At 35.7% G+C, this 21,921-nt stretch overlaps 1 protein-coding gene across 50 annotated transcripts in view; it reads left to right on the plus strand.

Moving 5' to 3' along the window:
- PCM1 (pericentriolar material 1) overlaps positions 1-21,921 on the plus strand; it is a 108,048-nt gene that overhangs the window by 32,844 nt on the left and 53,283 nt on the right. For 26 of the 50 annotated variants that reach the window (XM_085002992.1, XM_021077920.2, XM_021077921.2 and 23 more), the window contains 14 exons: positions 262-463; positions 1,425-1,598; positions 2,502-2,659; positions 2,780-3,015; positions 5,263-5,417; positions 5,557-5,686; positions 6,695-6,835; positions 7,378-7,568; positions 9,705-9,905; positions 12,332-12,551; positions 12,662-12,807; positions 13,331-13,521; positions 16,006-16,177; positions 18,683-19,041. In XM_085002992.1, the coding sequence (XP_084859118.1) occupies positions 262-463; positions 1,425-1,598; positions 2,502-2,659; positions 2,780-3,015; positions 5,263-5,417; positions 5,557-5,686; positions 6,695-6,835; positions 7,378-7,568; positions 9,705-9,905; positions 12,332-12,551; positions 12,662-12,807; positions 13,331-13,521; positions 16,006-16,177; positions 18,683-19,041 (2,676 nt within the window). Of the gene's footprint in view, positions 1-261; positions 464-1,424; positions 1,599-2,501; positions 2,660-2,776; positions 3,016-5,262; positions 5,418-5,556; positions 5,687-6,694; positions 6,836-7,377; positions 7,569-9,704; positions 9,906-12,331; positions 12,552-12,661; positions 12,808-13,330; positions 13,522-16,005; positions 16,178-18,682; positions 19,042-21,921 lie in introns of all 50 variants that reach the window. The other 24 variants (XM_021077919.2, XM_085002997.1, XM_085002998.1 and 21 more) reach the window with 1 other exon arrangement.

Consider the following 21,921-nt stretch of genomic DNA (forward strand, 5'->3'; position numbering starts at 1 on the left):
CTTTTTCAAGGTAGAATATCATAGTTCTTGTCAGATTCCATCCTGTCTTTCCTTATTCCTTACTTTCTCTTTTAACTGTGTTTGGTTGAGGGACATGTTAAGTGGCCTGAATGTTATATCCTTAAGATGTTAATGACTTTTACTTTTTAATGTTATATAGTCAAGCAGGCTGTGAATATATGTATGTTGTTTGATGCTTTATTTGTTTATTTATGATAACTGAAGTTTTTTTTTTTTTTTTCTTTTTTTTCTTTTGGGCAGTTGTGCCTTTTTCAGCCTCTCCACAAAGGAGTGTAGATCAGAGAAGTACAGCCGTGGCTCCCTCTGCTCCTGTAGGCTTAACACCAGTTGTCAATGGAGAATCCAATAGCCTCTCACCATCTGTTCCTTATCCTGCTGCTTCTCTAGTTTCTCAGAATCAGAGTGAAAATGAAGGCCACCTAAATCCAACTGAAAAACTCCAGTAAAACATTTTTACAAACATTGTTTACATAGATTAGATTTTAATAATAGGGATAACTTTGGGGTTTTGTTGTTGAAAATTCTGGAAAAACAATTTAATATGATAAACACTTTTAAGTGATATGGTGGTAGAAGTGTGTTTGATATGTGCATCACACTTTGAGTTTTCCAAGGAAAACTCATCACTCATATGTGTATCACACTTTGAGTTTTCCAAGGAAACGTGACAGTGTAATACAGGTAATTCCTGTGAGGTAATATATTCCTCTTTTCCAAATAAAGGGACTGTAGTTAAAAGATTTCTGTATTCAAATGACTTAGTGCCCAGGCTTTTAGAGTCAAACCTGAAATTGTTAGCTCACAAGGTTCTGTGACCAGGAAAAAATAACACCCTCACTAAGCCTCTTTTCTTCATCTAGGAAAATACATTTCTTCATAAAGGTGCTTTAAGGATTTTTTAAAAATTGGCATAATTCCTGGGATATAGTAAAAACTCATTAGCTCTATTTTTTTTTTTCTTTTGGATAAAAAATGTTATATACATCATAGATCTCTATATGACAAATTGGGAACTTTATTTAAATGTTCAGTAATGCCTGCATACCTGATTTGTCTAAAAGGTTCTATTCAGATGGAATATTTAGCACTCACACTTTTGATACTTAAGAAACTTAGGACTAGTTTTGACATTGCATTTTAAGTTGTTTAACATTTATACCTGCTTAAAGTGAACACTTGAAATAGGGTTTCTTATGCTTTTGTCCCTAATACAGCATAAGGAAGTTTTCAGTAACCTGTGCCTGAACTTAAATTCGTACTTTATAGTCACACCCCCTGGATATTTGACCAGGTTTAAATTTTGTTTGTGCTGGCTGCTACTCTATGAAAATAGTGTATAAAGAGCTTTATTTTGCTAAAATGGGTATTAAGGTTATATATATATATATTTTGCTGTTTATCAGGAAGTTAAATGAAGTTAGAAAGAGATTGAATGAACTGAGAGAATTAGTTCATTATTATGAACAAACATCAGATATGATGACTGATGCTGTAAATGAAAACACAAAAGATGAAGAAACTGAAGAGTCAGAATATGATTCTGAGCATGAAAATTCTGAACCTGTTACTAACATTCGGTAAGAACTTGTCTTTCTAACATAGGCATCCTAACAATACTTTTAACATGGAATCAGAAAACCTCAATAGAGTGCCTACGATTTGCCTTTTTTTTAAGCTTTTTTCCCCTGAAAGTCAGCTATTTTGGTCAGTGTAATCTTACTTGTCCTATAAAGAAAATCAAAAAGGAAAGTATTGAGTATGTTAGTTTAGTAAATTTGCTGTTTGTTAGATCAAAATCAAGCTAATCATAACAAGTATGTAACTTACCATTTTCCTACCTCTTCATTTTTAGATATAATTTTAATTTTTTTGTGGTTGTAAATTTGATTTTTAAAAATTTTTTTAATAGTTATTTCCCCAATACAATTTTTTTTTCTACTGTACAGCATGGTGACCCAGTTAAACATACGTATACACATAAAATTTGATTTTTTTAGATGTTTTTCTTCTTAAAATTCTGAATAGCAAAAGTTAGTGAAAAGCAAGAGCCAGTTATTTAGAGGATGAATGTAAGTGGGAAAATAGACAATGACTTCTCTATTGGGAAATATCTTATTAGCAGTCCTAAAACTTAGGGTTTTTGTTTTGTTTTGTCTTTTTGCTATTTCTTTGGGCTGCTTCCTGCGGCATATGGAGATTCCCAGGCTAGGTGTCAAATCAGAGCTGCAGCCACCGGCCTACGCCAGAGCCACAGCAACGCGGGATCCGAGCCGCGTCTGTGACCTACACCACAGCTCACGGCAACGCCGGATCGTTAACCCACTGAGCAAGGGCAGGGACCAAACCCACGACCTCATGGTTCCTAGTCAGATTCGTTAACCACTGCGCCACGACGGGAACTCCTGTTTTTTTTTTTTTTTTTTTTGACTATTACATATATTCCTACCTTAAATAACTTCAGGCTGTTTTCTTTCTTTCAGAAATCCACAAATAGCTGCCACCTGGAATGAAGTAAATAGTAATTCTAATGCACAGTGTGTTTCTAATAATAGAGATGGCAGATCAGTTAATTCTAATTGTGAAATTAACAACAGATCTGCTGCCAACATAAGGGCTCTAAACATGCCTCCTTCTTTAGGTATGATTGACTATTCACAGATAATTTTACCATATTATTCTTGGGAAGTGAATTTTGTTAGTACTCTTAAGTTTATTAAATCATTGATATCAATGATATAGTGATATGTATTTTTAGCAGACTGTCGATATAATAGAGAAGGAGAACAGCGGATTGCTGTTACACAAGGTGAAGATGATGAGGAAGAGGAGGAAGAGGTAGAAGATGAGGCAGTCAGTGGAGCTTCATTATCTAGTCATAGGAGCAGTCTGGTTGATGAGGCTCCTGAAGATGCTGAATTTGAACAGAAGATCAGTAGACTTATGGCTGCAAAACAGAAACTTAGACAATTACAAGATGTTGTTGCTATGGTGCAGGTAAATACTGTTTGGTTTTTTGGAAAACTATCAAGTAGTATAGTCTTATAAAGTAAAATTTTTGTATGTGTTTGATAATTATATTGGTATAATTATACTAATACACATTTATTGAGTTCTAAGTATATACTGAATTTAAATGCTTAGCACTTTACATGCCATATTATCAGAGATCAGCAAACTTTTTCTGCTAAGAGTGAGTTAGTAAATATTTTAGGCTTTGTGGGCTATGCAGTCCCAAAACTACTCAATACAAAAGTAGTGGTAGGCATTATGTAAACACATGCTGTGTGCAAGTATAACAAGTATAACTTTATTACAAAAACAGGTTTGTTGTTTCCATGTAGACCTTGGTAACATCTTAATGAGGTAGCTACTGTACACATTAAAGATTAATTGACCTGAGTTACATGTTGTCGGAGCCAGAGTTGAGACTGACATTCTGGCTGAGATCTGAACTCACTTGGTGTAAAAGAAAAACCATATATTGTCTTATTCAATAAGACTAAAAAGTAAAGTTGGGACTATTAGTTATAAATTTTAAAAAGCCATTTGTATATATGAATGTGAAATTACATAAATATTAACACTTTTCTATTGACTTAGATGGTCCAAAGACCTTGCAGTTTTAGAGTAGGTATAAATCTCTCTAAAAATTGTTAAACTTTTTTTTTAAGAAAATAAATCTGGCTTTACTCTTCACAAATTTTGCACAGTAGCTTTACAGAGGTTCAGAATTTTAGATAATACCTTTTTTTAAGTTGAAGTATAGTTATGATTATATAAAAACTATTATTATTTTTATTGATTAGATTAGCCTAGGCAACTTATATGGCCCTTATAAAACCTTATAAATGTCTTTCAGGTCTTCAGATGTCCATCTCTTTTAGTTCCTTAGTCTGTGGTGCAACATGTGTAAAAACAATAATTCTTTAGTCAATTACTTTTTGAGTCAGGGTTTATATCATTTCAGCTGTTCAGACATCCTCAAAATACCGTCTGAAACTTCAGGCAGTTTTATTTTGTTTTTTTTTCCTCATACTTAGATTTTTTTACTTTTTTTTTTTTGTCTTTTTGCCATTTCTTGGGCCGCTCCCTTGGCATATGTGGAGGTTCCCAGTCTAGGGGTCGAATCGGAGCTGTAGCCAGCCACCGGCCTATGCCACAGCCACAGCAACACAGGATCCGAGCTGTGTCTTCGACCTACACCACAGCACACAGCAACGTCAGATCCTTAACCCACTGAGCAAGGCCAGGGATCGAACCCACAACCTCATGATTCCTAGTCAGATTCATTAACCACTGAGCCATGAAGGGAACTCCAGATTTTTTTACTTTTTATTATGTGAAAATATCTCATGATCCAGCTTCTCTATTTTTGAGTCCTAACTCTGTTGCTTTTTAATTTTACCATTTTAATAATAAATTTAGTTTTTAGATTGATAAGACTAGAGTAACACCATGTCTGCAATCTTAAAATTGATTAGACAGTTTATAATTAAGAGTAAGCTCTTTATGATTTTTTAGCTCTAAGATTTTATTAGAATTCTATTTTCAAAGGTTAAAGTTTCAATTGAGGTCTGAAGAGAAAGCTTGAGTGAATATAAAATATGTAATGTTAAATGTTTGTAAGAAAATGTCATAGACTACTTCCAGTCCCCATTTTAATAAGTATATTGATTTCAATAAAAGATATGGATCTGCAGTGTCGGGAAGATAAGAATTTAAGTTGTTTTTCCAGTAGTTGTGACAGATTTGAGATGATACATTCTAGTTTTCATATTATGAGCCATTGGTACTTGTTTGGCAAACTAAAGACCAAGGTGAAGAAATGGAAAATTTTAAATGAACAAGTGATAATGGACATTGACCACTAAATTGTTAAAGTTACATCTAAAGAAAAATTATCTAATATCAAGAGTTCTCAGCTCTAATGATACATTTTTTAACTTTTTCATATGTTCTAGAAAGCAGTTCTTTATAGCTCAGAATCTGGTCAAGCAAAGAAAAGGCAATCTAGTATTTGTCATTATTGTGTAACTGTGAACTGTTTTAGTTTTAGTACTTTATTTCTTGCCATTGGTAGTAGATGAACTTGTTATCTAAAAATCAAATACTTTCTCTGATTTTCTCCTGATTTAAATTTTATGTTATGTTAATTATACAGCCTAGTGCTATTTACTAAGGTATGAATTGGATATTGTCCTTAAATATCAAGATTATTTTAATATAATGATGCTGTTTTAGGGTGACGATGCAACAGATCAAGGAGTTACCTCTGCCAATACTTCAAATTTGGATGATTTCTACCCAGCAGAAGAAGATACCAAACAAAATGCAAATAACACTAGAGGAAATGCCAATAAAACACAGAAAGATGTTGGAATAAATGAAAAGGCAAGGTATGTTAAGCTTATGGCCTTCCTGTCATAAAAATGTAGAGCCTATTAGAGAAGGTACTGCACTAGGTACTATATACATCGTGCTTAATGCTTTCATCAGCTTTACTTGGAGTCCACAAATATGTCAATTTAATTATAGAGAGAAATTTTATGAGGCTAAACTACAGGAGCAACAGAGAGAGCTCAAACAATTGCAGGAAGAAAGAAAGAAACTGATTGAAATTCAAGAGAAAATTCAAGCATTGCAAAAGGCATGTCCTGACCTGCAGGTACTTAGAAAATTTCTTTGCATTTGTCTGAAGAAAGATATTTAAAACTTTAATGTCAATTGAAAGTACTCTGTCTTTTTCTGGTGCTGAATTTGATAGTTTTATATCTATCAATGTTAGGATTACTGAAATGGATTAGGAATGTATATTTATATTGTGAAAGGTAGCGCATAGGAATTGATTCTTATTATTTCTATTCTTTTATTTGTTGGGCTGGCTAGCTATAGATTCAGAACATGAGTAATCATAATTTTTTTTTATATTAAAATATTTTGGTTTGAACATTGGAGTTAAAGGACCAGCATTTCTATTTTTTTACTGGCCTAAAATTAGATAATAAAGCTGTTAAGCCATCATGAGCTTTTTAGGGAGGTTAAAATATTTTTTTAGTAGTTTGAATACTAAGTGTATGTATGCTTTTAAAATAGTACCCTATGCATGGGTCTTTGAGAAGAACAGAGAATGTACAGTCTTGGACCATGTCAGGTCATCAGGAACAGGGTTAATATCCCGTATCAGGTTTGTTTTGAGATTTTTTTTTTTCCTACAACTTACTGGTCAGCTTACTCTTCAGTCAGGTTTTTTGTTTTTTTGTTTTTTTTTCAAAGAAAGAGAAACATATCAAGTGATATTTCTAATATACCTATTTTTACTGGACATATACCTTTTCTACTTTTATCTAATTCTTTTTTTCTTGTTCTCATTCTAAGAATGTCCAAAGGAATATATGCCAGAGTTGGCTTGAGTATATGAAATTTTCCACAGTGACAGTCCCTTGTGTCTCTGTTGTTGTGGAGGGTTGGTTACTATTGGCCAACTTTTTACCCTGTATTTTCATCTTTGTTTTCTTATGTCAGGTTTTTTTTGGATCATGGTAGCAGTTGAGGTGTGGTAATAACTTAAACATGGTACTACTAGAGCCCTAGAGAAGTAATAAAATAATTGCTTTTCTGAAATTAACATAATTGCTTTAATTCCTTATAATAGGTTTTACTAATCCTTTTTTAGCTATCAGCCACTAGTGCCGGTAATTGTCCCACAAAAAAATATATGCCAACTGTTACTTCAACCCCAACTGTTAATGAAAATGAAACTAGTACAAGCAAATCTGTTTTTGAGCCTGAAGATTCTTCAGTGGTAGATAATGAGGTATGATATATTATACCTTGTTGTTCCTGGGTCTTAAATCATATTTGAGGAGGAAAACAGAGTATATGTGAAACATGTCTTTAAATGTAGCCTGCTATGTGTCTTTTAGTTGTGGGAAGAAACAATTTTTTCCAAAAAGTAATTAAGTTGGGATCTTTTCAAAATAGTCTTACTCTTTATTAGCAAATGTTTGACAGAATTAATGTAAGGGATAATTACAGAAAATAGTAATCACTTCAATTAGAAAAACCTGATCTTTGCCATTTGTTGATCTGTTACTTATAGAAAACATTGTTGCTTTCTCTTAATAGTTAAATGTTCTTGGGTGATACTTGTTTTCGTTAAGAAGTAATGATTGCCTGATTTTTTTCCTTTTTCTTTACTGTAATATTTTAACCTTCATGGATATCTCAGTGTAAAAAGGATAGAATGAGAATAGGAATTTTTTATTGGTATTGACAATAGTGTTAATCTGTTTGTCTCTAAGGCTAAAATAAATCCAAATATTTCTATTAACTTGATTCTGATTTTTAAAATAACAGTTGTGGTCAGAAATGCGAAGACATGAAATGTTAAGGGAAGAGCTGCGGCAGAGAAGAAAGCAGCTTGAAGCTCTGATGGCTGAACATCACAGGAGGCAAGGTCTGGCTGAAACTGTATCGCCAATGGCTGTCTCATTGAGAAGTGAGGGATCTGACAATCTGTGTACGCCTCAGCAAAGTCGAACAGAAAAGTAAGAGAGCTCTTTAAATCATTTTTTTAAAATATTTCCTACCTAAGCACTCTAGATTAGGCAGCTTCATTTCTCCCTACATCACAGCACAAATCTATTTCAGTGAGGCTCATGTTTAAGCATCACCTTTGTGACTCGGTTTACTTAAATCAGCAACTGTGTTCTAACTTCTCATAGAATCGTCTTTTTCTCTTAATTTTTTTTTCCTTTTTGGGGCCCCACCTGCAGCATATGGAAGTTTCCAGGCTAGGGGCTGAATCGGAGCTACAGCTGCCAGTCTAGGCCACAGCCACAGAAATGCAAGATGTGAGCTGTTTTCTGCAGACTACACCATAGCTCACAGCAATGCCGGATCCTTAACCCACTGAGCAAGGCCAGGGATTGAACCCGCATCCTTATGAATACTAGTTGGGCTCGTGACCTGCTGAGCCACAGTTGGGACTCGTTAAAAGCTTTTTTTGATTGACCTAAGACACTTGATCAGACATTGATAACAAATTTTCTTGAGTTTGTTTAAGCCTTACTTTCTTAGCTAAGTTTCAAGTTTAGAAAAAGAAAATGCTTGATATTTTGTAGTGGTTTTCTATCAGGTCAGAAATAAGTGCTTTTTTGCTTAAATTGAGTATCTGCTATTTGTAAGTTTCCTAAGAATTTTAAAACATTTCATTGTATAAAACACTTAGTTTTTTAGGATTTATGTTTGAAATTTCCATATTTAAAATATTTTTAAAAGAATTGGTTACCCAGGAGTTCCTGTCGTGGCTCAGCAGAAATGAATCTGACTAGTATCCATGAGGACACAGGTTCGATCCCTGGCTTTGCTCAGTGGGTTAAGGATCTGGTGTTGCTGCGAGTTGTGGTGTAGGTCACAGACACGGTTCAGATCTGGCATTGCTGTGGCTGTGTCATAGGCCGACAGCTAGCGCTCCGATTAGACCCCTAGCCTGGGAACTTCCATATACCCCTGGGTGCAGCCCTAAAAAGACAAAAAGACCAAAAAAAAGAGAATTGGTTATCCATGAGTTCAGTTATTTATCCATATAGTAGTATTCAGATCTAAAATTTTGAAATCCAAAATTTTTATGATTTTACCTTTTGATAGCCTCACATGGCATTTCTGAAACATTGCACTAAGCCTCACTGTCTGTCTTATTCCTAAAAGAACTATTCTTGTCCTTGGAATGCCAGTATACATTTTATTGATCAAACTATATCTACAGTATTTTATTGTGTTCTGAGTACCACACCTCTGTACTTTAAAAAGTTTCTTTAGATTGTTTTGATAGGCATCTAGCTTTGAGAACTGTGGGTCTAGAATTGTTCTTTCTAATATGGTAGTTACTAAATATAAGTGGCTCTTTATTTTTACTTTTTTTATTTTTTTATTTTTTTTGTCCTTTTATCATTTCTTGGGCCGCTCCCACGGCATATGGAGGTTCCCAGGCTAGGGGTCTAATCGGAGCTGTAGCTGCTGGCCTACACCAGAGCCACAGCAACGTGGGATCCAAGCCATGTCTGTGACCTACACCACAGCTCATGGCAATGCCGGATCCTTAACCCACTGAGCAAGCCCAGGGATTGAACCTGAAACTTCATAGTTCCTAGTCGGATTCATTAACCACTGAGCCACAATGGGAACTCCTATAAGTGGCTCTTTAAATTAAAATCAAACAAAATTTAAAAACTGATTTTCTCCCTCACACCAATCACATTTCAGGTGCTCATTAGTCTTGTGTACTTAGTGGCTACGGTGTTGGGCAGCATAGTTATAGATCATCACTACTATTGCTGAAAGTTCTGTTTCATAACTGATCTAGAAAACTGTCACTCAAGGAAAAGTTGAAAGTTGAGGGGGGTTTAGTTTCGAAATAAGTTCCAGGGTATATAATTAACTATTTTAATTTACATGAGGAATTGTTTTGTGGAAAGCAGAATACACAGCTTCTCTACAACAGCAGTTGGAGAGTACCATCCATCTCAAAGTTACTTGGACTAAATGAAATTTTGTATACACACATATATATATATGCATATACATACATATATATTTTTGTACAATGTCTGGCACATAGTAGGAATTAAAGTATTTAGCTCATCTCCAGAATGATCTCATGTTTTTTGTCTCTTAATCTCTAGAACAATGGCAACTTGGGGGGGTTCTACCCAGTGTGCACTAGATGAAGAGGGAGATAAAGATGGTTACCTTTCTGAAGGAATAGTTCGGACAGATGAAGAGGAAGAAGAGGAACAAGATGCCAGTTCCAATGATGACTTTTCTATGTATCCTCCTAACAGTGTGAATCATAATTCTTATAATGTAAAGGAAACTAAAAATAGGTTAGTTTCACTGTTTTAATTTTTTACTTGATTTGAAGAGTTACAGGTCTTCCTGACACTAAGCAGTTTTTCGATTCTCTGAAGCAATTGGGTGTCCTGCAGTGTTAGTAAATTCTCACACTGGCCACTTAGACTTAGGGCAAACTCCACAAGAGGCTAAGTCCCATAAGACTGCCCTCACTTCAGATGCTGCTTTAAAGTCTCAAGTCTTCAGGACACCTACATTTCTGTCTGACTTGCTTACAAATTTGGGGGTTCCCACAGCCCTTCTTCAGGTTCCGTAGTTTTCTAAAACAACTCACAGAACTCAGGAAAATACTTAGTTACTGATTTATTGTGAAAGATACCACTGAAGAGCAGCCAAATGGAAGAGATGAGTAGTGCAGGGTATGGGATGGGTGGGTGGTCCAGAGCTCTTATGCCCTTATGGGCACGCTAGCCTTCTAGCCTCCGAGCACTTCAGCATGTTCACCAACTCAGGAACTTTCCTAACCTCCTTGATTAGGGGTTTTTATGGAGTTTTTGTTACATAGGCACAAATGATTAAATCATTGACCATTGGCAGTTAAGCTCAATCTCTCTCTCTGGAAGTTGTGGGGGTGGGAGGATGGGACTGAAAGTGTATGGCACTGAATGGTTTTTCTGATGACAACACCGCCCCCCCCCCCATATCAAGCTAGTTAGAGCCTGCCTAGAAGGAGCTTATTATGAATAACAAAGATAATCATCACTCAGGAGATGGCCAAGAATTTTAGGAGCTGTATGCTGGGAACCTGGGACAAAGTCTGTGTATGTTATTTATTTTATCCTAAGAGTATTACCCTGTTGCTGGAGATACTTCGCAGCTAGATAGGATCAAGATTCATAAGCTGCCGGGGGCCAGCTCCCAGCGGCCAGGGAGTATACACTTTTCCCATAGGAGAGGGACAGCATCAGCGAATGTACATATGGAGACAGCCTCTTTGTCCCTTCTTTCAGGGCACTGGACTGCTCAGACTTTATTGGCATAAGTGGTTGATTATATAGACAGTTTTTCACTACAGATTACATCACAGTGTTAAAAGTACATTGGTTAACTATTAGGCTTTGTTTTTTGATCACATGGTATAGTAGCAATTCGTCATGTTTTAAAATCTTCAACTTAAGTAAATTTAGTGAGTACAGTTCAAGGACAAACAGGTGCAGCATATAATGTAGGAAAGAGGAGACTCGGCACAAACCATCTCATGGCCAGCCAGTTCCCACAAGCTGAAGAAGTTACAGACACAAAAAAATCTTGTCTTCAGACTAGTGTCAATCTTCAAAGTGTCCTTGGCAGGGAACCAGTATGAGAAAATACAAATCAACTTAGCCAGCTACCACTAAAAGTTTCTAAAATCAAGGACAAAACTCACAGCTGGGTTCTTTTGGTCAAGAATAATATATGTCTGACTTCTAAGAACTTCATTAAAATCCTAACTCTAAAGTTTACTGTGTAGTTAGTAGATAAACACTATGTTTTAATTAAGCTGGATATGAATAGGGAAAAGTCCTTCAGGATGAAATTCTTATTATATTATTATTGTAATTTTGTTAAATCACAAATCACCACAGGAAAATAAGAACGGAAAATAAGAATGATAAGTAAATAATCAGGAAAGACTGAGGAAAACTGAATAACAAGTGAATAACAGAAAAGACCAAGTCATCCATGAAACAATCCCCACTCAGCAATGCAAAATGGAAATTGTTTTCTGGAAAACTTAGTTTTCCACCTATGTCAGCGGGTGAGCTTTATTGTCTTCTGGGGCCTGTCTTCGGAATTGTGCCGTACAGGCAGACATCTCCTTGTTTAGGAACCTACCCTCGGAATTGCACCGTTCAGACAGGCCCCTTTTCCTGATTAGGAGCTTGCCCTCGGAATTGCACCATTCAGGCAAGCCCCCTTCCTTGGCTCCTTGTATCTTCTCGGCTGTCCGCAATAAGCTTTGATATTTGCTTTTATTTTGTGGAACTAAGCAGTAATAATAAAAAAATTGTAGATAGTAAAAAAGGTCTGTGAACAAAAATATCTATAGCATTGTTATTTATAACTGAAAAATGTTTCATGTATAAAAGATGGCTAAGTAGTCCCACTTAATGGAATGTTATGTGGCTAAGCTTAAAGAATGGAAAAAAATGCTTATGATATAGTAACTTTTTATTTTGCAGAATATATGGACACTTTTAAAACATAAATGACAAAAGACTGGAAAACAATAAAAAATGATTTTGTACAAAGCTAAAAATCCAAATTTTTTCTCTCTGTATTTCCCATACATTTTAAGTTCTATGAATTAAAAAGGAAAAGGCTACATGCCTGTGGACCAGGGTATCAGGGTTTATTGCCAGATTTTAAAGACCAGATAATTACAGAAGATGATTTAATGCTTTAAATCTTGTGTTAGGTGGAAGAACAATCGCCCTTTTTCAGCAGATGGAAACTATCGTCCTTTAGCCAAAACGAGGCAGCAGAATATTAGCATGCAGCGTCAGGAAAACCTTCGCTGGGTATCAGAACTCTCTTATGCAGAAGAGAAAGAACAATGGCAAGAACAAATCAATCAGCTAAAGAAACAACTTGATTTCAGCGTCAATATTTGTCAGACCTTGATGCAAGATCAGCAGGTAAAGTTTACTATGAAAATAAATTTGTTTAATCTTGTTTTTGAAACATTTTGAAAAATGTTTTCTCAAGTCATCAGTAACTATGACAAATAATATTTTCCTTTCCATAGGCTCTGTCTTGTCTGCTACAAACTCTTCTCACGGGCCCTTACAGTGTTATGCCCAGCAATGTTGCATCTCCTCAAGTACATCTTATAATGCACCAGTTGAACCAGTGCTATACACAGCTAACATGGCAACAGAATAATGTGCAAAGGTAATGTTTCTTAGAAGTAGTGAGAGTGTATAGCAAGTGCTAAAACTGAGCAAGAGTTTTATAGTTATCTTCTGGGAGGAAAGGGCATGGGCCAAGTTGCATATTTGAATGTTCTTTGTCATCTGAGAATTTTATAAGCCATGATTTTGCCCAGTGTTTCCTTTTAATACTGTGGACCTGACTTTTGTTTTAAAAATTTATAGTATTCAACTTTACTTACCTTAGATGAGTTATGTAGTGTGTAAATTTCTACTTATCTCAGTAAAGCTGTGAATAGCAATAAAAATGAGTTTGATGTAATTATGTCTGCTTTTTGACAGAAGTGCTCATACAGTTCTTGTTCGAAAGGCTGTGTTATTTAATTAAGCCTGCAGAACAAGCACATATTTGTTGTAAGCATCAGAGCAGTCAGTTTTTTCTGTATACTATTATATCATTTCTTATGTATATTCTTTCTGGATATATTTTAAATAGATGGCAATGTAACTGATCTTTAAATTACTGACTACTTAACTTTTTATAGGTTGAAACAAATGCTAAATGAACTTATGTGCCAACAAAATCAACATCCAGAAAAACCTGGAAGCAAGGAAAGAGGCAGTAGCACATCACACCCTCCTTCTCCCAGTTTATTTTGTCCTTTCAGCTTTCCAGCACAGCCTGTAAATCTGTTTAACCTACCGGGGTTTACTAATTTTTCATCATTTGCACCAGGTAAGTGACTGAAAACTTAAATAAGTAAATGCAAAGTTTTTGAGAATAACATTAATCTATTACATAGATTTTAATCAGTCCCTTTTGGAATGGTAGGAAATGTTTACAAAGATACAAACACCTTTCTATATTGATTCTTTATAGTGAATGCCTAAGGTTAACATGGTTGCTAATTAAATTAAGTAAATTCTTAAATTCTGACTGATGGCTCTATCTTACACCTTTGAATTATTCAGTATCAAGAAGAAAGGGAATTAACCCATTTACTATACATTAGGCACTATGTAAAATGTTAGGAGAGGAGAGATGAATAAGGCAATGTCTTGAAGAGGAGCTTCATGTCTTGGTTGGGAAATATATCACTAGACTAAAGATGAGTGTTTAGGTTTATATTTAATTTTATTTAGTTTAGGCTTTTATTCATTCTTTTTTTTGTGTGTGCCAGTCATCTGCCAGACACTATATAAATGACTGGAATTCAAAGATAAGTAAGGTTCATCCTTTAAGGAATATAGAGTCTAGTGAAGAAGCTAAGAATGTCAATAAATACTTAGTGCTTAGCTGTGGGTGCTGTAGCAGTGGAGCAGATGAGGTGAGTGGCCTACTTTTCCTTGGGCAAGAGGTTTTACAGCACCATCTGTTTTTTTTTTTTTTTTTTTTTTTTTTTTTTCCAGAGAGAGTGATATTAAAGCTGAAGAATGAATAGAATTTGTTTCCTGGGATGTTAGAAGGGAAAGTACTTATTATTATTTATGTATTTTTTTCCTTTTTAATGGCAGCACCCACAGCACATGGAAGTTCCTGGGCCAGGGACTGAATCTGAGCCATAGCTGCGACCTGAGCTGCAGCTGCAGCAACGCCAGATCCTTTAACCCCCTGTGCCAGCCTGAGGGTCAAACTCCCGTCTCCACTGTGACCCAAGCCTCTGTAGTCAGATTCTTAACGTAGTGTACCACAGCAGGAAGTCTGAGAAAGGATTTACTTATCAGTGGATCCACTTATCAGTGGATCCACTTATAAGGCACTGGAACAGTATTATCACTTTGAGAGTTTAGAGGTCCTTAAGTAAGTATGGGTGGTGTTCAGGGGAAGGGTAATTAATGTGGCTGGAGAGCAGCAGAGGCCTTTGTGCTGTTCAAAGAAACTTAGACTTGCTTACTAGAAGGGCTGTTGGAGGATTTTGAGCAGGGAGATAGCATGAGATTTATATTTTAGAAAAATTAACTAGTGAGAATGTTGAGAGATTGGGGGAAGGAACTGAGAATAGAAGGCTACTGCAGTGATGTCAGGGAAGGAATGATGGTTTGATCTAAGGCATCGGCAGTATCAGTAATTTAAAATACATTCTGGAAGTAGACAGGGTTAAGTAGTCTGTTAGATGAGATGAGTCTGAAGACGGAGGATGTGAAGGTGTTTGCCAGGGAATATAGGAGGAAAAAAAGGGTTGGGGAGCTTCGTGAATATAAATGGCCATGTATAACAGTGTATTTTATTAAGAGGATTATAAAAGCTATTAAACAATTTAACAAGCTTTTCTGTTCTCGAATGTAGATTAATATGGGCAGCAGACTTTTTTTTTTTGCTTAGGACTATACCTGCAGCATATTCAAGTTCCCAGGCTATGGGTCAAATCAGAATTGCAGCTCCTGGCCTATACCACAGCCACAGCAGTGACAGATTTGAGCTGTGTCTGCAACCTACACCACAGCTCACTGCAATGCCCAATCCCTAAGCCACTGAATGAAGCCAGGGATCAAACCACATTTTCATGGTTACTAGTTGGATTCGTGACCGCTGAGTGACAAGTAGTATGAGAAAATTGCATTGCAGTTCCTTTTCATCATAATATGTATTATACTCATGCCAGCCTGTACAAAGACTTTACATTCTTCACAATCCGGTTCAGTTTTGTGAAATCTTCCCTGATCCCCTTCTCCCCCAAGTTGTTAGTGGCTCCTTGCAGATATCTCTAATATAGCAGTATATGCTAAGTATTTTATTATATTTTACTTCCCAAGTAGAATACAGTGGAAAGAACATAAGCTCTGAAGTCATGCAGTCAGTCATACAGATCTAACCTGCACTATCATTTACTGGGCATTTGATTTCTGAGCCTCTCACCAGTTAAAATGAATATAGTACCTGTTTGAGAGTGTTGTTTTGAGCATTTAACAAGATAACATGTAAAGTGCCTGTAGTAGAGTCTTGCACTGAGTAATACTTTGATAAATGTCAAGTACTTTTATTTCAAAACTTTAACTCTTAAGATGGTGGGAATTAATACTTATCTTCGATTCATCAGTGCTGAAAACATAGTTGATTGAGCTGTAAAAACTGATTGAATAAATGAGTTTGTTTTAATTACAATTTCTTTGATGGATTTGAGTGGCATGTTTAATTAAAACTATCTTTCAGTTTCATATTAAAGCTAAGAGTGCTTCTTTTTTGTTTTACCCATTGTTTTGTTTTGTTTTTTTAAATTAGGTGTGAATTTCAGTCCTTTGTTTCCTTCTAATCTTGGAGATTTTTCTCAGAATATTTCTACACCCACTGAACAACAGCCACCATTAGTCCAGAATCCTTCAGGGAAAACAGAATACATGGCTTTTCCAAAACCTTTTGAAAGCAGTTCTTCTATTGGAACAGAAAAACAAAGGTACTTGACTGTAAACACTTATTTGCTTAAACATCACTTTGTCATTACATCTAATTATATGTAATTTGAAAATGTATTTAGGGAGGATGTTTGTGATTGTTTGGCTTGATAATATTAGGACTATGAAGCTTTTACCAGCTGTCTGTCAGGTGTATACCTCCTAACCCTAGTTACAAGAGCGGTTCAGTTTTGGTCAGGGTGTCCTTTGAGATTTCACTTTGGAAGGGTATGACCTAACCTATAGAATGTCTTTGGCCTTGATTTGATATCTGTCATTGAAGGTTATGCCAGTTCACTGTTTGTTCATTTAAAACTAGAAACTGATGTTAACTGCTGAGGGATAGTTGTTATAAAGTGATAGCTCTTTTATTTGATTCATAGCCTATGTTTAGAATAAGTTCCTAAGGCCCATCCAGATGTAATTTTGAGTACTCTTAGATTAGGAAAACAGTTTTTGCCAAGGAAGTTTTAGTGATATCAATCATAGATGGGATTTCTTTTTCTCTCTTTCTCACATTTATTACTTTTTAATATAATCTTCCTAAGTACAATGTTTTATTCAAATTATGTAAAAGACTTGTTGGATTGGTTCAGGTTAATCATCCTCTAAGCATTTTTATGGCTTGATTAATGTTTTTATTGATTGTTTTAATCCAGAAAATGATTTTGATAGCCAGCTGGTAAAAAAAAATCTTATTGCCTCTTTATTATTGTTATTTACTTCAGAAAAAAAACTTTAAAAGAATGAAATACGAGAGGTCAGTTGAGCTTAATACTGCTGTGTCAAAAAGTATCTCTATAATTTTGTCTTTCTTAGTCTTTTATGTATAAATATGCAATTCACATTACTTTTCCCTTTAGTTAATGTGATTGGGCATGTCTTAAGATCTTAAATTAGCATTTTGACAGTTTTAACTGTTAAATCATCAACTTTTTGTTTATTTTTTACTTGGTTAGTCAAAAATTCTTGGAATTCAACTTAATACTTGCCTTCAGGAATCCTTTGATGGACCCTTGTAGACTCTTTTTCTTAGCTCTACTAACCATTTTTTTCCTATTAAATATCATTTTGTGCATGACAGTTCTCTTTTATCAGCCTAAAACAATGTTTAGTGCACAGTCAACATTCAGAAATGATGGTTGCTGTATCTCCATCATAAACAGTAAATACTTAAGCAAAGCTTTAGTGAGTAGCCTTCCTGTTGGAAGGCCCCTGCTTCATTGTTATTCATATTTTACATAATTGTTAGTTTAAAAAAAAAAAATGGATGGATCTGGGTATCTGCTGTTACTTTAGGTATTCAATCTACTTCAAATTAGACCTTATTTCCTCCTAAGATTTCAACTATTATAGGTTCCTTGAATTAAATGGCTGGAGATAACAAGAGGTCAGATGAAACATTATAGTCTTGAGCTGGGGTCAGAAAACTTTTCCTGTAAAGGAAATAGTAAATAGTAAATATTGCAGACCATAGTATCTGTCGTAACCATTTATTTATCTCTGCTGTTTTGCACAAAGTGGTTATAAACAATATGTGAACAGATGAATTACTATGTTCCAATAACACTTGATTTATGGGAAATGAAATTTGAATTTTATATCATTTTCATGTATCACAAAACTATTTTTCTCCTTTTAAATTTTTTTCAACCATTTGAGAATATAAAGGTCATTTAACTCTCAGGGCATACAGAAACATGCAACAGGCTGAATACAAGCCATCTTCGTCTTGAGTTCATCCCTATAAGACAGTTTTTCCCAAATTATATTCTCAGAAACACTGTTGTCCATGTCAGGTTCTGTAATAAATAGTTTTGGACATCTTGTTCTCTTGTGTTCCCTTCTAAGACATTTATAAAGTACATTGGCATATTAAAAGTTATGAGAAATACTGCAGACCTGTTTAGCTTTGTTTTGACTATTTTTTTTCCAAATTTAGACAACCAGTGTATATCTATTAACATGTTAAAGGAGGCCAATATGTAAAAGATAAAATTTGGAAAATGATACTAACAGAGTTAAATTAGACTTAATGTACAGAGAAGTAAATTAACTGGTTGCATGACCGACTGTTTTCACCACATTGTGGTTGTATTTGAACTGCTTTAGGTGACAGATCCATGTATGTTTCTAAACTCTCTATTTACGGTTCTTTTTCAGCTGTTTCTCCAAGTTTATTTTTTTCCTTGTATGTCTCATACTCCTTTGATTTTTTTTCTTTTCTACTCTTTTCCATCATGTATGCTGGATCTTTGGGTTTGGAACTTGCATTGGTGAATGGTTGCATGAGAAAGATCCAAAATTAAAGCTTAAAGTAACCTTTACACATTAGGTTGTGTAATATTTTTATGTTTAATGTACATTTTGTGGGAATATAGTTATAGTCTTTGGGCAATTTTATTTACCTGAATCTACTAGTAGACTATAAATTAAGTATATCTGGAGTTTCAGTAGACATAGAAATATATCATTGTAATGTGTAAAAAATTATTTTCATTGATAAGGAATCAAAAACAGCCTGAAGAGGAGGTCGAGAACAGTAGGACACCATGGTTATATGACCAAGAAGGTGAAGCAGAAAAACCATTTATCAAGACTGGATTTGCCGTGTCTGTAGAGAAAACAACAAATAGTAATCGTAAAAATCAGTTAGATACCGGTAGGAGAAGACGCCACTTTGATGAAGAGTCATTAGAAAGCTTTAGCAGTATGCCTGATCCAGTAGATCCAGCAACAATAACTAAAACATTCAAGACAAGAAAAGCATCTGCACAGGCCAGCCTGGCATCTAAAGATAAAACTCCCAAATCGAAGAGTAAGAAGAAGCATTCTGCTCAGCTGAAAGGCAGAGTTAAAAATATTGGTAAGTCTTGAATTCTGTTGAATAATGATCATCATAAATATTAGTAACCTTGCTCTTGAATTTGACATGTATAATTTCATTGTGCCTTAGGTGAGTAGGCACTGTTCAAGACCTACTTAAACAAAGTCGTTTTTTAATTATATTTGAAGAATTTTTAAATCAAATTTATCAAGTAGGGTTTAATGTAGATATTTTAAAACATGGGATTCTTTTTTGTGATTCGTAAAGCTTTTTTTTTTTTTTTTTTTGGTCTTTTTGCCATTTCTAGAGCCGCACTCGCAGCATATGGAGGTTCCCAGGCCAGGGGTTGAATTGGAGCTGTAGCCACTGGCCTATGCCACAGCCACAGCAACGTGGGATCCAAGCCACGTCTGCAACCTACACCACGGCTCATGGCAACGTCGGATCCTTAACCCACAGATCAAGGCCAGGGATCAAACCCTCAACCTCATGGTTCCTAGTCGGATTCATTAACCACTGAGCCATGACGGGAACTCCCTTAAAGCTTTTTGTTTCCTATTTATGTAGTTCCTATGAGCTCTGAAGTTTTACTGTTCTCTTGTTTAATATTACATGCAAAACTTTATTCATGACTTCTGGCTAGATCCTTGATGGATTAAATTTAAAGAAATGTGGGCCTCTAGCTGCACTGCGATTTTTGAATATTTGAATATCATATAGATTAAATCCCCCCCCCTTTTTTTTTTGCTTTTTAGGACCATACCTGTGGCATATGGAGGTTCCCAGGCTAGGGGTCAAATTGGAGCTACAGCTGCTGTCCTACACGGCACAGTCACAGCAACGCAGGATCCGAGCTGCGTCTGTAACCTACACCACAGCTCACGGCAACCCCTGATCCTTAACCCACTGAGCAAGGCCAGGAATAGAACCCACAACCTCATGGTTCCTAGTCAGATTTGCTTCCACTGCGCTACAACAGGAACTCCTGAAATCACTGTTTTTGTTTTGTTTTGTTTTTGTCTTTTTGCCTTTTCTAGGGCTGCACCCACAGCATATGGAGATTTCCAGACTAGGGGTCGAATCGGAGCTGTAGCCACTGGCCTACGCCAGAGCCACAGCAACACAGGATCCGAACCACGTCTTCAACCTACACCACAGCTCACGGCAACATCGGATCCTTAATCCACTGAGCGAGGCCAGGGATCAAACCCACAGCCTCATGGTTCCTAGTCGGATTCATTAACCACTGAGCCACAATGGGAACTCTTGAAATCACTTTTAAGACAAGTTTGCTCTTAGTCCTTTAGAAGTTGAACCTTAGTTGATATGGTAAAACATTAACCCATATTTTATTGAATCTTATTGAATCTTGTCATCAGAGTTCTCTTTATAGCGTTAACTAAATGCCACTTTTTAAAAAAATTTTCTGTGATTTTTGAAAATTTTGCTGAAGTCTAACACTAGGTTAAAAATAGATTTATTAGCTAAAATCTGGAATATTAGAGCTAAAAGATCCTCCTTGCAGTTTACAAGGGACACCTCTTGATTATGGCCTTGAAAGGTGGTTCTGTGTTCAAGGAGATATATTTGGTGCTTAAGAAAATATTCTAGTCTTATAATCAGAGAAGTTGAAAAACTCACTACTCTCAGCTAACTCCTCTTGGAAGCTCACAATACATATAAGTTTAATAAAGTGAAGGTTCTGGGAGACTCTGCAATAAATAATTCACTCTAGCAGATTCGATCCCTGACTCAAGTGCAGCCACAGACACAGCCAAAAAAAAACCCTCCACTTGTAAACTTTGACAGCATTCATTGCAACCATTTTGGGATAATGGTGCCCTTGAAAAATCTGATGAAAACCATGGATATAAAAAAGAATACATGTACTTTTTTTTTCTTTTAATTTCAGTACTTCATGTACCCTAAAATCCTTGGCTCCTACCCCTCCTCTCATGTGTAGAATCTGATTTGACATTTAAACAAGCAGATTTGTGAGATGGAAATCCTGTGAAATTGGATTGTTATGATTATACAACTATAGATGTGATAAATTCATTTGAGTTAATAAAAAAAATAAGCAGATTTGAACAGGGGTAACATTTTTCTCAGCATATACCTTATCATCTGTGAAATAAGTTTTCAGTTCCATAGCTTTGGAAGGAGTTGATTTACTTAGTAGATTAGTCAGTGATCCCAAACTATTCAAATGAATGAAAATACAACTACTGTGTCTTCTCCATGATCACTCTTGGTGCCACTAGAGAACATTTACTTAGATAATGACCATTTTGAGAGAGGCCCTCTGGGTAACTGTGTGATTTTTTTTTTTTTTTTTTCCTCCTAGTACTGCTCCACAAAAATGCCTTTTTGCCCATGCCCACAGCACAAAAATGCTTTTTATCATATGCATAAATGAAAAGAAACTAACATTTGTTAGCCCAGCATTCTCTCATTCAGTAAATTAATTTGAGTGTGCTGTGGCAGTGCTTCTTAATATTTCATACAAATCTCCTTGGAAATTGTGATCCAATCACTCTGGAGAGGGACCTGGTAATCTGTTTTTAATAAGCTCCTGTGCATTGTTGACCAATATTTTTTTTAGGGCCGCACCCCCCAGGGCATGTGGAGGTTCCTGGTTTAGGGGTTGAATTGGAGCTACAGTTGCCAACGTACACCACAGCCACAGCAACAAAGGATCCAAGCTGCATCTGTGACCTATACCACAAGTCACGACAATGCTGGCTCCTTAACCCACTGAATGTCGCCAGGGATCAAACCCAAGTCCTCATGGATACTAGTCAGATTCGTTTCCACTGCACCACAATGGGAATTCCCATTGTTGACCAATATTGATGATGTAGACTGTGGGCTACACTTTGAGTAGTAGGGTCTTAGAGGACTCTTAGCCAACATATG

Source organism: Sus scrofa, chromosome 17 (assembly GCF_054392235.1).
Source record: "Sus scrofa isolate SSC_HxYL_T2T_F1_AM1 chromosome 17, Sscrofa_HxYL_maternal_Yorkshire_Landrace_v2.0, whole genome shotgun sequence".
In the NCBI taxonomy this organism is placed as follows: Eukaryota; Metazoa; Chordata; class Mammalia; order Artiodactyla; family Suidae; genus Sus; species Sus scrofa.